Source organism: Rhinopithecus roxellana, chromosome 14, assembly GCF_007565055.1.
Source record: "Rhinopithecus roxellana isolate Shanxi Qingling chromosome 14, ASM756505v1, whole genome shotgun sequence".
Classification (NCBI taxonomy): Eukaryota; Metazoa; Chordata; class Mammalia; order Primates; family Cercopithecidae; genus Rhinopithecus; species Rhinopithecus roxellana.
This window is the reverse complement of record NC_044562.1, coordinates 70,546,156-70,564,687: the sequence shown is the minus strand read 5'-3', so window position 1 is coordinate 70,564,687 and position 18,532 is coordinate 70,546,156. Positions and strand designations below refer to the sequence as shown.

Genomic DNA, 18,532 nt, shown 5'->3' with positions numbered 1-18,532 from the left:
TTTCACTGGAAATCACTGGAGCATTTCTTTTGATCATCATGTTCGTACTCAAAAACTTTAGGATTTGGGGGCATTTCACATTTTGGATTTTTGCAGGATATTCAGCCTGTATATTTTTATTTGTTTCTAGCATACTGATATTTTACTTTTCTTTATAAGAGTGATAAAGCACTTTAAATCTACAATGAAGTGTATAGGACATAACAAATCCCTGTGAATCTACTTCTTACATTGCATATCTTAATATTTTGGTTTCTTCCAATCTCTCTTTTTTCCCCCAGAAAACTTTTTACTTTTCTACGTGCAGTCATTGTCTACTGAGTTAGTACATTGGTGTTCATATTCCATGCATTGTTAGCTAGTAACCCAGTTTATATTATACTATCACTCTGTCATTCACAATTTTTTTTTTAATCAGCTTTCTCAAGTTGAAATGTTATTCACAAATGTTGATGCTAAATTTTAGCAAGGGGAATAAATCCCTTTGAATAAAAAAAAGTATCAAGTCATCAGCCTTTAAGTAGTAGAAATAGTTTGGCAGCTATTCATAGTGGTCTCAAAGACCTTTTTTAAAAAATTAATTAATTTTTTTTTTAGTATGAAATTCATTTTTATTTTTAACTAAAAATAAATGCTTAACATCTTTCCAAAATCAAAACTAAAGACAAACACTTAGAAAAAAGGGTGGAAACATATTTTTCCTTCCCTGGGGAAACCAGTAAGGCAGACGTTCTAATGGAGCTTGGTTTTTTCCACAGGACTAGTTTACGCAAACAGAATCTCTCTCCAGCCCTTTCTCTATGTCAGTGCTATCTACCTGGCAGGAAAAACCAAAAGAAACCCCGAAACAACCCCTCCCTGCAAATACAACACTGTACAAGGAACTTGAAAAGTTGGGGGAAAGACTTTTAATGCGTCTAAGACCATTTTAGTGTTTAATTCCTCTCTTTGGGTATCTTAGCCAGTTTGGATTGCTATACAGAGCACCTTAGACTGGGTAACTTAAATGTTCTTAGACAAGAAACAATTATTTCTTACAGTTCTGGAGGCTTGGAGTCTGAGATCAGGATGTTAACATGGTTGGGGTTTTGTTGAAGGCCTTCTTCCTGGTTTTATAGATGGCCATCTTCTTAATATCTTCACCTGGAGGAAAGCAGAGAGAGAGAGAAAGCAAGCCCTCTCATATCTTTTTATAAAGCACTAATCCCATTCATGCAGCTCCACCCTCATAACCTAATGACCACCCAAAGGTCTCACCTTCTAATACCATCTAACTGGGGCTTCGGATTTCAATATATGAATTTTGAGAGGGACGCAAACATTCAGTCCATATCACTGGGACAGTGGGGGAGTGCAATGCTACCTCTTAAGAGTTAATGAATTTCCTTGTCATCAGTTAGTACTAATGATTGACATCTTGTTTTTTTATTCTTCCAACTGTGGAAGCTAATAGTGTGCAATTTTTTTTATTTCTCTTTATCTATTCTTTATATATACTTGCATATTTATTTAATTGACACACTGATAATTTCTGTTTTATGCAGTTACACGTTTGTTTACCTTTAAAACAATTTCTTCAGCTGAAGTTTTAATAATATTAATAGAAGGCAACTACATTTTTATGTAAAATTTACTTGTTGACAACCATTTAGCAATTTTCTTTTTCTTTCAAACCTTTAGCTAGAGGCCATGTTTGCAGTAGCCTGTGGGATCACGGTCTTTAACTTTCACACATTATTAGATTATTGGCTTTTTCATATATAGGCCACTAAAGGGATTACTGGTCATACTAGTTTTTGTGTATTCCTAAGTGTCCCATCCTGTTGTGTTCCAGCCCATCCCTACCACAATGGCCGCACCTGTTAGGTTCTCAATGAATATTCTTCATAGATTCTTATGAATGAGCTTGGGAATAATTTGAGATTACAGTCTATGAAAATAGGTATCTTAAGGGTTGGAGATTTTGAAAAAAAATTTTTTTTTTTTTTTTGAGATGGGGTCTCCCTCTGTCACCCAGGCCAGAGTGTAGTGATGCTATCACGGCTCACTGCAGCCTTGACTACCTGGGCTCAAGCGATTCTCCCATCTTGGCCTCCTAGGTAGCTAGGATCCCAGGTACACATCACCGTGCCTGGCTAACTTGTTTTGTTTCTAGAGATGAGGTCTCATTTGTTGCCTAGGCTGGTCTTGAACCACAAAAGGTGGCAAAGTGTATTGAATAATAATATCTAGAGGATGTAGATATAATAATAATAGATATTATAATAATAATATCTACATCTAGAGGATGTAGATATTATTCCAATGATATAAAAAAGCCCCAGGGAAGTTTTTTTCAGGGATGAAATGGTCAAGTGTTAAATTTGCTGATAAGTAAGAATTTGAAAGTATGCAGTTATGTTTCTGTCCTATAAAAGGATTGATCCAAGTGGACTGTGTTTGCCTTTGATCAAGTTCTGTGAGAGAATACTTTCAGAAACCTTTCCCTAAAAATTATTTACTGGAAGTGTCCCATTGGGGGTTATAACTGTTCAGTCCAGTCCTTTCTCCATCTTCTTTTCTTTATTCATCTATCAGTGAGGGTTTAGATATAAGGAACTCTTAATATTTTCCTGTTTACTGTTGTATTTGAGATGATTGGATACATTTAAGTGCTTTTAAACTGAAATGCAGTTCACACACAGTGGCATAACTTGCAAAGGACTGTTACAGCAGATGATTGTATTCTTAGTTTTTTTTAGACTACTTAGCTGTAGCACTTAAATTTCATTTTCTAGAGCCAACATAAAGAACTTATTCCAAAAAAAGAACTTACTACTTTTATAAATTTTGTAATATTCATTAACTCTTATAAATGTTAAATCTTAATAGATTTTATTTATATTTAAAGATTTGTTTTATAAGGTATATATTCAAAGTAAAGACATATTAAATATCGGTCATCTAAATGTTTTATGAGATATTTTTTCAAACATGCATCCTTGCCATTCTATACCTCTATGCATAAGTGATGCATAGATAACATTGATAAATCATGTATACCTGCAACTCTCATAAAGAATTTAACTTAAGAACATTGTTTTATAAAATTAGAATTTATAAAATTTGCAGATACTATATTCATAAAAATAAAAAAATGACATGCTAGTAAGACACTAAAGCCCTTTTTGTGTTTATATTTTAATTGTATACTGTTTGTTCTTCTTGGCAATATGGATAACTTTATTTTACAAAGTATGATCTGTTTAAATGCTACTGTTTTTATCAAATTGGTCCTCTTACAGTCAAGTCTGCGTCGTGAGACTAGAGATAAGCCAACCTTTTGAGTTTTTCTGGTATTTCAGGTCTCATCATGCTAAACAAATCAAGGTTTAAGACACAGAATCAGTGTCATTATGTGGCCAGGATATTTATTGGGGAATAAAATGGGACTTTTAGTAACAAATAGTCCAGCATAGCACATTAATACTTTACACAGTTTGTATTCAATAGATCTTTCACAGTTTGTATTCAATAGATCTCTCACAGTTTGTCTTCAATAGATCTTTTGTCAAATTGGATTTCAGCTTGAGAATAAACTATCGAACATTTGATATAACATCATGATGATAATTTCCTTTTAAAGACTGCCTTGCTCTGTTGCCCAGGCTGAAGTGCAGTAGTGCGATGTTGGCTCACTGCAACCTCAACCTCCCAGGCTCAAGCAGTCCTCCTGCCTCAGCCTCCCAAGTAGCTGGTACTACAGGCATGTGCCACCTTGCCCAACTAATTATTTTTAGTAGAGACAAGTCTCCCTATATTGCCTAGGCTAGTAACATCATGATTATTAATTGAATTATTATTATTATTATTTTATTTGAGACAGTCTTATTCTGTTACCCAGACTGGAGTGCAGTGGCACAACCATGGCTCACTGTAGTCCTGCCCTCCTGGGCTCCAGTGATTCTCCCACCTCAGCCTCCTGACTAGCTGGGACTACGGTGCGTGCCACCATACCTAAGTAATTTTTAAATATTTTGTAGAGATAGGGTCTCACTGTTGCCCAGGCCAGTCTCAAACTCCTGGGCTCAAGCAGTCCTCCGGCCTCAGCGTCCCAAAGTGCTGGGATAGCAGTTCTGAGCCACTGCACCCAGCCTGAGTTATTTCTAAATTAAGGAAAACTTCTTAGATGTGGGTAAAGATTGGTATTCATATAACCTAGAATTGAATTTTCATTAACATCTTCTTTATAGCTTTTTTGTTTGTTTGTTTTGTTTTGTTTTGTTTTTTGTTTGTTTTTGAGACGGAGTCTCGCTCTGTCACCCAGGCTGGAGTGCAGTGGCTGGATCTCAGCTCACTGCAAGCTCCGCCTCCCGGGTTCACGCCATTCTCCTGCCTCAGCCTCCCAAGTAGCTGGGACTACAGGCGCCCGCCAACGCGCCTGGCTAGTTTTTTGTATTTTTTAGTAGAGACGAGGTTTCACCATGTTAGCCAGGATGGTCTCGATCTCCTGACCTCGTGATCCACCCGCCTCGGCCTCCCAAAGTGCTGGGATTACAGGCTTGAGCCACCGTGCCCGGCCTATAGCTTTTTTAAAAGCTCTTAAAATCTTATAATTAAATTGATTTTGATGTCAGGCTTTCCTAAGTGTAGGAAACTCCATTCAGGAGACTTGAGTATGTTCTTGTGACTTTCTGTTTTCCTTAAGTCAAAAAAAGAAAAAACTTTCCTCTTTTTAAAGTTAGGAATGGAGGGCTCAAGTTGAGTGATCAGGGCTCTTTTCCATTCTTGAAAGAACAACTATGAAAGCTTTAGCTAAGAAAATGTCAGACTTGAATGATGCCAGATTAACCAACATTTATTAGCATTTGTGTAGTTCTCACTTGAAAACTTAATATTGTATTCCTTTATCTTTTTTTAGGGTGGTAGATCTCTGTAGAAATGTAAAAGAAAGAATAACAAGGGAATGCAAAGAGAAGGGTGTACAGTTTGCTCCTTTTTCTACATGCAGGTAAGTTTTAAAAATTGTTCTTATATTTCTTATTATGAAAAAAAATTTTTTTTTTTTAAATCAGTGGGGGAAATATAATTTTCCAGCTGAGAAAAAGCTTCAGTCTGTTACATTTGGCCAGCTTTCCTAATGTTCACTTACCACCTTGTTAGGATTGTGCCACTGGAATTTTACAGCAGTCCTGAGCCTTTTAGGAGTAGGATACCCTTCTGTGAGTAAGCATTCCCTGCCATCTGGATGGCATGGCAGTGAAGAGCCAGGAGTCTGGACTCCTGGAAAAAGAAGAGGACTACTCTACTCACTGAAACTATAAATCATATAGTCAAGAAATTATAAATTATATACATACTCAACATGACGCTGAAGAGTGAAGGCAGTGTTTTGTTGTTTACTGGTAATTTAATCTCTTCAAGCTCTAATATTATCAGTAAAATAGTGGTAATGCCATTTCTTGATGGGACTGTTGTGAAAATGAAATGAGAAAGCATATGAAGAAACTGTTAGGTTCTGAAGGGCTATATAAATGCTGTAGTATTGTTGTGACATAATTACATTAAGCTTGAGGTAGATAATCCATGCTAGTGTTAGTAAGGAAAATTTGTATATTTGCCTTTCCTTTCCAATGATAAGTCCTCATTAAGGCATTCAATTATTAAGCTTACTTGCTCCTTATAGCATGATAATTTGCATATATTTGTTTTCCAAGACTAGAAATATTTCTGTATTCTTTAAACTGCTAATTTTGTGTGTGTGTGTTTGTTTTTGTCTTGTCTTTGTCTTTTCCATTGTCTTAGCTTGTACTTTCCTAGTACTAGTGTTGTGTTTCTTAGTTTTCCTTATTGTTCCCATTGGGAAGAGATACCCTTTAGAATTTGCTAAATTGTGCTTCTGCAAAGTAAGAAAGTAAAATTCTAACATGAGATCTGAGGAAAGCATCTTCCTTACACCTTAAATGTTCATTTCAATCAAACGGATCTCCTTAAAGTAGTCGTTTCTGCTTCTGTGTGGCAGAGACTGTCCAGGTTTAACAAGCCTTGCAGAAAGTACCAAGTCGTCTGTGTATTAACATGTTTTAAACAGGTACACTGAGGATAGGATCAGAGATTATAAAAGCTGAAAACGTAGATTTTAGCGATTATTTGCTAGGCATTCGAGATATCTGAAGGAAGGGCAAAGAGAGGTCTTGTTCTCTGTAGTAAAAAGCTTACAATGGGATTAAGCTAATGTTGACATAGTGGGTGTAAGAATGTCATGTTACTTTTAGTTTATTTTAAATTTTGGTGTATCTTTAACAATGCACCTTTTATCTTAAAGTCCTTAAAATCTAAGAAAAAAATTTTTGTGTTTATATTATCAACTCAAACTGATGCTTCATTTTTCTCTTGATAGTCCAGCCTTTTAGCAGACAGTCAGCTCTCTTTTATTGTAATCCTGAAAACAAATCAGACATAATAATCCAAAAACTATTTGTTACCATTAGATTTTGAAACATTTTAGGTAATCTAATCTATTCATGTGTAGTTGAGAAATTTTTATTCCTTTGTTTTGTCAAATGGTAAGTTAGTAGATTTTACCCTTCCCCCTTCTTCCTTCTCTCCCCAGTTCCTGTTCAATATCTCTTAAGAACCCCACCCCTGCTGTAACATTATGAAACTATCGTGATAAACCGCTACCTATGGAAAATGATTAGGAAGTAAGATATTCTGCCTTAGGGCACATTCTGTAATTACGCTTAAATCTAGGTTCTTCAGAATGTATTCCTAAGGCCTAAGAATATTCATTCTGTATTGTTGATCAGTAGAATTAGTTTATTTAGACTGAATTGGCCATATGTCATTTTTATTAAGTAGCTGTGTTTTAAGAATGGTTTTCCTATAAAAGCTTATATGTTCGGTTTCTGTGACCATCTTATAAAACCAGTTAGAATATGCAAAGCCTAGTTACTTGAATGGCTTTGGTAAATAAGACTTTTGTAGTTCTTATGGCTCATACTTGATTAAACTAACATTTAATTGGAATTTGATTTCAGTTTAGTTTGATTTGACCTGCGTAGTAGTGGCTAAGGAGATTATTTTATGTTGAAAATGTGAGATGTATTTTTTAAACCAGTTTTTTATCAGGTGCTAGGCTTGCTACCTGGGTGATAGGATCCATACTCCAAACCTCAGCATCACACGATATTCCTAGGTAACAAACATGCACATAGACCCCCTATATCTAAAATCAAAGTTGAAATAACATTTTACAAAGCTGTTCCAAAGTTATTTAAAAATAATTACGGATCTATTTAAAATCAAGGATCCTAAGAAAAATAACTTAGGTGTAGGGTACATTTATTGAGTTCATTTATTTCATTTTTGTCCATTAAAATGTACTTTGTACATTGGAATAGAAATTCCAGTCCAAACTTTTCTGAAGAAGTTATATGGGAAGTAATTGCTAGTCATTGAGTCTAATACAAATAAAGTACTCCAAAAAGTATAGAGCCCCCAAATTTTTTTTAATTAAAGAATACTGTAGTGACTTTGACAGCCACACTATTACTTGTCCAGATGATTTTGGAAGAGGTTAGTGTTTAAGTGTCTTAAATGATAGAGTTGGTTTGTTGTAAAAGGTTAGATCTAAGTCACTTTCTGAAATGGACCCAAATTAAGGTGTTCTAAAAGGTATTTTTCATTATTTGGACTTGTTTGAGATACTAATCAATCAGGCCCATTAAGCTTTGTTATGACTTCAGTAATCTGTTCATCTACTGAAAACTGAACTGTGTAATATATAGATCCTGGATATGTTGAAAGATGATAATGCTCTATTAATGTTCAGTTACATCTATTTATGAATGTTAGTGATTCCCTTATGAGTGATATATTTTACTAATTTCTACAAATTCGTTTCATTCATTTATCCTTCACACTTTATTTGAATTAGGTTATTCCTAATGATAGTGCCCTTGTAGTTAAAACGGTTCTCCATTGTTTCTTAAACTTTATATATCTGGTAGTTAAAATGTAAATATTCAAGGGATCTTTTTTTTATGAGAATGAATTAACACTAGAAGAGAAACACAGCTGGCAAATTGACAGTAGCATTGTTAAACAGTTCATTTCTTCTGTTCTGAGGCACCTAACATTTGGCCTAAAAGGCGATTAAAATTGTAGATTAGATTCTATTTGTATTGTGTAGTAAAAAGAGTATTTCCTCTACATTTGCTCCTTCTGTTAAATTAAATTCTTTGTGGGAACCTCTGTAAATTGCATATGGAGATTTGACTATAATTACCTTACCTCCCTTTTAAATGCTTTCCTAATTGCATTTTGAAAGCTCAGATATGGCCGGGCGCGGTGGCTCAAGCCTGTAATCCCAGCACTTTGGGAGGCCGAGACGGGCGGATCACGAGGTCAGGAGATTGAGACCATCCTGGCTAACATGGTGAAACCCTGTCTCTACTAAAAAATACAAAAAACTAGCCGGGCGAGGTGGCGGGCGCCTGTAGTCCCAGCTACCCGGAAGGCTGAGGCAGGAGAATGGCGTGAACCCTGGAGGCAGAGCTTGCAGTGAGCTGAGGCAGGAGAATGGTGTAAACCCGGGAGGCGGAGCTTGCAGTGAGCTAATAATCTAACATTCTTGATATCTTTTGTATATACACATTCAACATGTATAAATATTGAGTCACAGACAGTATTTTAAGGCTGTGTCACTGCATTTGGTACAGTCATCCTATTTGTTTTCCAAATGCTTACTAATTATTAATGTAAACATAGTGAAGAGGCTATATTTCACTCAGTCTGATCATATTTGGTATTTGGACATTTCTCCCATTTCTTAGTTTTTAATTATATCTCATACAAAAAATTACTCATAAGTATTTTTTTATAAGTTAACTTATTTAACTTATTTAACTTTTTAACTTATTAAAAAAATACTTATTTCTTTTAACTTTGAGGGAGTTTGGGAAAACTTAACTGATCACCACGTTTCATCTGGTCTGTTTAGAGACTGACTTTAAGTGCAGTATACTTTTTTTTTTTTTTAATCCCTCTTGATGGAGATGGGCCAATTGGAAAAACATTTACATTTCTGAATTTCTAATTTTGGGGGAGGTGTAACTAGACTTAAAAAAAAATAGTATTGTACAAATAGTTCCCGTGTACCTTTTACTCATCTTCCTCAAGTGCTAATATCTCATGTAATTATACTATGATTATCAAAACCAAAAAATTAGTGTTGTTTCAATATGATTACCTAACTCACAAACCTTTCTTTATCATTTGTCCCACTGATAGATATCTTTATCTTTCATAACCTTCATACATTTGAATAATACTAGCCAGTTATCTTGTAAAATATCTCTCAGTTTGGGTTTGTCTGGTGTTTTCTTGTGATCAAATTTAAGTTACACATTTCGGCAAGATTACTACAGAAGTAATAGTGAAGTGCTCTTCATGGTAGATCATATCAGAAGAAACATGATATTGTTAAGTCTCATTATTGGTGACATTAACTTAGACTACTTGGTTAGGGTGGTACCTGCCGGGTTTCTCCACTCTACAATTACTGTTTTTTCCCATTGTATTTAAAAAATATCTTATGGCTGGGCACAGTGGCTCACGCCTGTAATACCAGCACTTTGGGAGGCTGAGGTGGGTGGATCACGTGAGGTCAGGAGTTCGAGACCAGCCTGGCTAACATGATGAAACCCTGTCTCTACTAAAAATACAAAAGAATTAGCTGGGCATGGTGGCGGGTGCCTGTAATCCCAGCAATTCATTAGTCTGAGGCAGGAGAATCGGTTGAACCCAGGAGGTGGAAGTTGCAGTGAGCTGAGATTGTGCCACTACACTCCAGCCTGGGCAACAAAAGTGAAATTATGTGTCAAAAAAATTTAAAAATTTTAAAAAAATAAACCTTATGGGAAGAAACTTTGAGACTATGTTTCTTATACCATCTCCTAATCACATCAATATCCCACTGTTGATTCTTGATTGCAAGTTATTACTGTGATACTTGCAAATGGTGATTTTCTATTTTAATCATTCATTTTACATTTATCAATTGGAATTCACTGTAAAGAAGAGCTTTCCTCTCCTCTCCTTTTCTGCCCACCCCCCACCCCTTGCCACTATCTATCTGTCTATGTATCAGTCTATCAGTAGGGACTCATAGACATTTTATTCTCTGGAATGCAGCCATTATTATCATTGTTCACTTTGTTGCTCAGATTTTCCCAGTGTGGCTATTGGGAGTTTTTTTAAGTTGGCTTCTGTGTCCTTTTGACATGGGAAAGTAGGTTTTTGAAGAGGAAGAAAATGGGCACACATACTTAGGAATAATCAGTGATTGAGGCAAGGTGAGTAGCATGTGAGAAGATATGAGGCCTAGGGAGAGAGAAAAACAGGTCTGTGTGCCACAGAGGATCTGTGTTCTGTAGAGTTGGTGCTGAGTGAAGGTACGTCTCCTCAAGCTTTCACAGCAATGGCAGCCATTGCTCCTTTGATCTTGGTTTCTTCCTCAAGTTCTTTGGTTTTTCTTATTCCCGATGACGTCAGAGTTGTGGTTATTTTCAGCTCATTTTTCCCTGCTTTGTTCCCTTAATCTTTTTGTCCATCTGGTTCTTCTACTCATGGATGTCTAGCTTTTTTTACTCTCATTTGTTATCTCCTGGTTGATGTCTCCTATACCTTAGTAATTATTGCCTTTTGTTTTATCTAGAACAATATCTTATGTTTTTTTGTCAGTCTCCATTTAGGTATGCCTTTATAGAACACTTTTCGCAATCTAACCTATCCCAATTTTCTTATTCTTTGTATAGACTGATTTTTTTTTTTTTTTTTTTTTTTTGAGACAGAGTCTCACTCTGTCACCCAAGCTGGAGTGCTGTGGCCGGATCTCAGCTCACTGCAAGCCCCGCCTCCCGGGTTCACGCCATTCTCCTGCCTCAGCCTGTCGGGTAGCTGGGACTACAGGCGCCGCCACCTCGCCCGACTAGTTTTTTGTAGTTTTTAGTAGAGACGGGGTTTCACCATGTTAGCCAGGATGGTCTCGATCTCCTGACCTCGTGATCCGCCCGTCTCGGCCTCCCAAAGTGCTGGGATTACAGGCTTGAGCCACCGCGCCCGGCCATGTATAGACTGATTTTTAAGCTGCATAAGCTAATTGATGGTGTCCGTCTTTATGTTCTCTCAGCGTTCTTCAGTCTTGTTTGTCATTCTGTATGAATTGGACTATGTTATATTTTGGCTATATAGAGCTTAGAAGAGTTTCTTCTAGTGCATTTAAATTATCTGTGTAGAAAAAAATATTAATGATATTTATACTGTTGTCATTTATTTTTAAAGTTATAGCCAGAACTGAACAGTGTCCTTGTTTTGGTCTCAACTGCAGTGATGTGCTTTTTTTCTACCCGGAATCTTTAAGTCTGTTGAGCCAGAAGAATCCAAACAAATGATGAGTTCATAGTATTGTTGCCAGTGTGTGACAGGAAAGGGGTCCCGGGATGATCCACACCTCAAGAGAAGGTTCTTGGATCTCACACAAGAAAGGATTCAGGGCAAGTCCACAGTGCAAAGTGAAAACAAGTTTATTAAGAAAGTAAAGGAGTAAAAGAATGGCTACTCCATAGAGCAGCACCAAGGGCTGCTGATTGCCCATTTTTATGGTTGTTTCTTGATGATATACTAAACAAGGGGTGATGCCTCCCCCTTTTAGACCATACAGGGTAACTTCCTGATGTTGCCATGGCATTTGTAAACTGGTGGGAGTGTAGGTATAGCAGTGAGGATGACCAGAGGTCACTTTCCTGGCTATCTTGGTTTTGGTGGGATTTAGCTGGCTTCTTTACTGCAACCTGTTTTATCAGCAAGGTCTTTATGACCTGTATCTTGTGCTGACTTCCTATCTCATCCTGTGACTTAGAATGGCTTAACCGTCTCGGAATGCAGCCCAGTAGGTAGGTTTCAGCCTCATTTTACCCAGCTTCTATTTAAGATGCAGTTGCTTTGATTCACACGCTTCTGATAAGAGGACTTAATGTACTTTGAAGAGATTATAATTTGCCCATACTTTATCAATATAGATTTTTAAAATAATGAGAATTGATTTTAGTCAGTGTTTGCATGTCCATATGTATTCTATGCATTTCATGTTCTATCCTCAGCAGTGATGGAGCCAGTGAAAGGAACCAAGTTTGTTTCGAGTCTAATTTTGCCTTTTTCAAGGGGCAGATGTTTTGCATCATATCTGTTTACTGTGGCAGTACAAAATATAGTTTTCACTTGCACATATGGACCTCATTGTGTGGTCCTTTGGCAGGAAAATGCACTCTGAAAAGTAATGGAGTTGTGCTATTTGTAGTATGGAAGTGCCTCAAATTTTGTCTTATACCAGTCACATAAAGAACTTAATTGTGCATAAAATTTGTTAAATAGCAGAAAGAGAAAAAGTTAGTATTACTTTTATTGTCAGGATATGTATATTTTTAAGCAATTTTGTTAAATGTTATTTTGATTATGCAATTTAAAACAATGAATACTCATACTTACCTGACTATATATATTGTTTTCACACATGTTGCTGATAGTTCTCATTACTTCTAGATAACAAAATAAAATCAGTGAAAATGGCACTTCATCATAAAATGCTGATACAATGTGTAAAAGTTTTTGGGTTATTTCCCAATAGAAGCTTTAGTAACATGGGACAGACATGAGAAAGATTGAATGTGTACCTGTAATATTGACTAAATTGGTACTTCAATGAGGGTAAAATTCTTGTTTTGCACTGCATCCTCAGTTCACCTGTTTTGGCAGACAACTCTAAAGCAAGCCAATGTGTATTCCTTCCATGGAGTAGGAGGCTGGGAAGAAACTGAGATTATGTCTTAAAGTAATCATTTGGGTCGTCTTGCCTTTAAGTTTCTAGATGTTAAATCTGATTTGACTTAACTTAAAGCCCCTTTGGGGATTTTGTTTGTTTTTTAGGGTGACGCAGACTTACGATGCAGGTGCATGTATCTACTTCTATTTTGCCTTTAACTACAGGGGAATTAGTGACCCACTGACCGTGTTTGAACAAACTGAGGTAATTTTGCATACCTGCATATAGCTTTTACGGCTATTGATTAATTTCAATAAATTTTACTGTCAATTTATGAGTTTTAATTTGAGTCTCTAATCACACATGGTTTGCTTAGCTGTTAGCCCTTAGAAATGAAAAGCATATTTGTTTCCCTGGCTTGTGTACTGAATCGTGAGTCTAAAATTAATGTACTGTACACCTAGTCTGTGATTCTTTGGTTGTTACAATACATGATAGCTGATTAAATTAAATAACAATTAGGAATTCATATGACTATATAGGAATCTAGATCACTTTCACAGTGCACTCATTTCCATATGGTGGTTGTTGTTGAAGTCAGCAATGCTTTGGTCTGTGTTGTTGTAATGTCATTCTAGATTTGTAATTTTTGTATATGCTACAGCTGTAAGTGGGTGCTTTGGGTTCATTAGCTAGCAGTTTCTATTACTTTCTTAAAGAGTGTCAAACTGTTTATTTTTATAAAGCTTTCTCTTTACAGCCAATATTTCTCATTATGAGTATGCCTAGAGTTAAACAGACTAGAGTGTGGAGGATCCTGTAGGAAGCTGAGGTTTCTTAAAAACTCAGGTGTCCTACTGTTTTAACTGCGTTGCACACCTGCTAAAGCAAATTTCAGTAGCACACTTTTAGACTGAAACTATAGAAAAGGTTTGGTTGGCTTCCTCCTATGCCTCCTTTTTTTGTTTTTTGTTTTTTTTTTTTTTTTTAGCAGCTTTTTTGAAGTACAATTCAAATACAGTGAGCTGTATATATTTAATGTGTACTATTTTGACATGTATACACCTGTGAAACCATCACCCCAATCAGAATAATATTCATCATTCCCAAAAGTCTGAGTACTTTTTCGTCACTTTAGCCTTTCACTGCTTCAGTGTTGCCCTCTGGCTACCCAAATGTCACCTCTGTACAATACCACAGAGTGAAATTGTTCCTGCTTTCTCAGTCCAAACTGCTGGTCTCTAAGTGCTACTGATCTCAAGTAGCTATTGCTTTATTTAAAGTAATTTGTTAGAAGATATAAATTCTTAGAGCAGGAGATGGCATATGTACGATTCATTCGGAAAACCCTCAGTAATAAGGGTTTTTTGGAGATGAAGTCTCACTCTGTTGCCCAGGCTGGAGTGCAGTGGCATGATCTCAGCTTACTGCAACCTCTGCCTCCCGGGTTCAAGCGATTCTCCTGTCTCAGCCTCCCGAGTAGCTGGGATTACTTGCAGGCGTGCATGCACCACCATGCTGGGCTAATTTTTTGTATTTTTAGTAGAGACGGGGTTTCACCATGTTGGCCAGGCTGGTCTCGAACTCCTGACCTCAAGTGATCCACCCACCTTGGCCTCCCAAAGTGCTGGGATTACAGGCATGAGCCACCATACCCAGCTGAGGGTTCTTATAGATTACTTTGCAGTAGGATGTGGTCCATCTGTCCCACCTTGGCCCTCTCCTACCCTGGCCTAATTCCTGATGGTTTATACATACACACCTGAGTAATTCTGAGAGGCCCAAGGTACTACAGGTATTTTACCTCGTAGCCATTTATATATTAACGAATCATTAGGAACTGAAGGCAATTCTGGTTTCTGTCATCCTTTTTTACACTGCTCTTTAGTCATTCTGTATTTTGTTACAAGTGTTTATCTTTTCTCACCTGTGTGCTCTATAAAGAGCTTGGTTAGGATGTTACATATTAGGATAAAACGAGGTTTTTCTTTTCACTCTTAGGTATCCATAAGACTGACAAGTAATTTATCCCAAGTCACTGACCTAAGAAGTGTTCTCCATAAAGGCATTTGTGGTTGATTTCTAATAGGTTTAATAAAGACTCTAATAGCTTTATTATAATTCTGATGCCCACTATATGATATTAGGCAAATAATTTAACCTATCTAAGCCTTATTTTAGCTGTGAAATTGGAGTAATTGTAGTTATTTCATAAAGCTATACTGAAAATAAATGAGATACTGCAGGCAAATTACTTGGAACTTTTCTGGTACACTTATAGGAAGCAGTCAGTAAATGTTAGTCACTTTGTTGGTATAATGAGATGTTCATTACTAAGTAGAAACTGACTTGTACATTTACAACTTTGCATTTATTAGTAGTATTAACAACTTAGTGTGCTGAATGGTCATTTTGTCTTTTTTTCCTAGAATCTCAAAGTGATCTTTATAGACATTGTGACTATTCACTAGAAAAAAACTTACAAAGCTAGGCTACTTATTTAATTGCTTTTTAAACACATTTGACCAAAAGAGAGGAAAGTTAGGCTTCTAGTTTATTATTTAACCCAGGAAACGTGCCTCCTTTGGGAGTGGGGTCTTTTTCTTTCACTGCAAAATGAAATCTAAGTAGCAACAATTTGTTGTGTTGTTTCCAAATACAGGCAGCTGCTAGAGAAGAAATCCTTGCTAATGGAGGGAGCCTGTCACATCACCATGGAGGTATTCTTTTTTGGGAGTAGAATTTCTAATATTCTTACTTTAAAAAATATTTAGTTCAGTAAAATGCTAGGGAGAGACATGATATGAATAATATGAGAGTACTTGAGATTTCTTTAAAGTTTCTATGTCTTTGAAATAGCTGTTACTGAGGTAGGTAGTTAGGTTGCGATAGTAGCCATGAGAAGCTTACTTTGACAAGCCTGCATAGAAATGGAGCCCAGCCAACCTTCTGAGGTCTCAGGGACCTCATGTAATCAGAGAATAGTGCAGCTTGCCTGGGAGGTACTTGACCATTAGAGCAAATGTTTTTAAAGGATGATGGGGAAGAAAACCTACATAAATGTTTTTCAGCCACTATTGGAATGTAGCTGATCATCAATTATACAATATATTGAAGAGCTGTTTGTTCTGCCTGCCCAAAGCTCAGCAAATTAATCAAGACAGGATATGAGAAAAATCTTTTTTCAAGGTTTTAATGCTGTCTTGTTATTACTTGGTGGTCATTTTGGTAAGTATCAAGTGTTGTCAGAATGTATCACGTCACCAACAAAAATTATTACCAATATGTCTATCTTTGTTACTAGCATGCTTATGAAAATAATGAGGCAACCCTTTAAAACTTAAACAGTGGCCATTCTGTTATTAAAATGGTAATTTTTGAAGTTATCCACTTGTTCTGTAGAATAGAAATTTGTTCTTAATATATCCCTCAATATAATTTGATGCCTAGGAAAATAGAAATTTGTAGAGTTTTAAATAGCTTTTAGGAAACACAATGAGAATAACCACCTAATTTAAAAATTCAACTGCTCTGGACTCCTTATATCCTTTTTTTTTTTCCTGTTTAACTTTCATTCATAGCACTTATTATTATCTAATATGCTATATATTTGTACTTTTTAAAATTTTCTCTTCCTACTGAAAAGTGAGAATCCATGAGGACAGGAATTTTTGTTTTGTTTGTTGCTATGTGGTAGCACCTAGAAGAGTGCTTAGCCCCAGTCAGCCCTCCATACATCGATGCAGAATGAATGAAAGAATTCTGTTGGAAAAGGAGTGGACTATGGAAGGTGTGTGTCCATATAATATTCTTACAGCTAGGTCTGGAAAAGATGGCTCATGTTGATGAAAAAAATAGACAGCTCCCAACATCATTGTGTCAATTTAATCTTTTGCTATACTTTTCTCTTAGCCCCCACAAATAAATTTTTAACTTAGCCAATAGCATTGAAGATAATATGCTCTTCTCTACTTTTTCTATTTATTATCCTTTCGTTTGATGATGGTTCTCATGAATGCTAGCATAACAAAAATGAAAAGGGAGGGAAATGAATATTAGAAACCTCTCAAGTGGAATTAAAAGCTTCCAATTACTCTAAAAGTCCAAACCTAATTTTGGAAATTTGAGTGAGGAGTTACTTAAAGATACTTAGATTTTAGCATCTTCCTTTAACATTTTCAGAAAGCTATATACATTATTTTAAATAGTTTTTATTCTGTTTCAAAATGACACTGTGTTAATATGCAAGGAACTTTAAAATATATATAAATATATCATGAATTATTCATTTGTTCTTTGTCTAAATTGATTACATGGGAGAGAGGAAGCAAAATGATTTAGCCATAATTACTTATTTGAAGAAAAATTAAACTTTTCCCACCGTAGCCAACAAATTTGCCCTTTGGTATGTGTCAGCAGCCAACAGTGTACTTTCTCTTTTAAAATGAAGAAATGTGGTTTCTGTGTTTATAATGGTAAATGATGGGGGAGAAGTGATTCTGCAAGAGCATGAGAGCAGCTGAATCATATATATGACAAGGAACTAGAGGCTTAATTGTCTTTAGGTAGTTGGTTATTAGATGAGCTGTTTCCTTAATTGTGAGATGATGTTCTCAGTTTACTCAATCTTTATACAGTGTCGGAAAATCTCTAGAAGTTGGAAATGACCAAATGACTGCATGCATTATAGAGGAAAACCAAACCAACAGTTTTTTCCTCACCCAGTGACTCTGCTTCTTTAAGGTCTATGAGGAAATTCAAGTGCCTCCAATAATAGTGTCTGTTTTTAAGATGCAGAAAGTGTAATTTCGCAGAACTGATTTTACTTATTCAGATATACCCCACACACTGAGAGCTTCTTGGTAGGCTCTAACAGAGTCTGTGCAAACATACTTGAAATAATATATTCGTAAAGCTGTCATTACAGAAAAAAGGAAATATGCACAAATTTAAAACAATAGAATTAAACAACTCTAGTGCCAATCTATTTGAAACCTGGATTTCATTTGTGAGAGCTATGGTAATACTCCATTATAATAATCAATTCACAGAAATAAAAGTTAACAAATAGTTAGAAAATGTTAATTTATAAGATCATGTTTATTCAATTATTGATCACAAAGCAAATAATGTAAATAGCTTCTCTTTTTTTTTTTGATACCGAGTCTCACTTTATTGGCCAGGCTGGAGTGCAGTGGTGCCATCTCGGCTCACTGCAACTACTGCCTCCTGGGTTCAAGTGATTCTCATGCCTCAGCCTCCCTAGTAGCTGGGATTACAGGCATGTGCCACCATGTAAAAATATTTTTAGTAGAGACGGGATTTTACCATGTTGGCCAGGCGGATCTTGTACTCCTGACCTCAGATGATCCGCCCGTCTCCGCCTCCCAAAGTGCTTGTCATATTTTTTTATACAAAATATGCTTAATACCTTTTAATGTTGTATAATCCATTTTCCATATTATAAGTATTACCCATCTACTAGGCAATATGGTTTCAAAGAATGGCACTTTTCTGGTGAAGTGCCTTATAGTCCAGTAGAATAAAATATTATACCATTTCAAAAGCTACTGATGAAAACTGATGGGATTATATTATTGCTACTTTAAGGTAAGAGTCTGCCCTTTTCTTTGGAAAACATTCAAAAGATGACTTTAATAAACATGTAAATGCTATAGATGCTGAAACAGTGAAGAGAAAGGGGATAGAATAAAGGAAAAGAACTAACAT

The 18,532-nt window shown here is 36.0% G+C and overlaps 1 protein-coding gene across 1 annotated transcript in view; it reads left to right on the top strand.

Moving 5' to 3' along the window:
• AGPS (alkylglycerone phosphate synthase) overlaps window positions 1–18,532 on the top strand; it is a 159,557-nt gene that overhangs the window by 124,069 nt on the left and 16,956 nt on the right. The window contains exons 17-19 of the mRNA XM_010382432.2: window positions 4,901–4,990; window positions 12,967–13,066; window positions 15,465–15,522. Coding sequence (XP_010380734.2) covers window positions 4,901–4,990; window positions 12,967–13,066; window positions 15,465–15,522 — 248 coding nt within the window. The remainder of the gene's footprint in view (window positions 1–4,900; window positions 4,991–12,966; window positions 13,067–15,464; window positions 15,523–18,532) is intronic.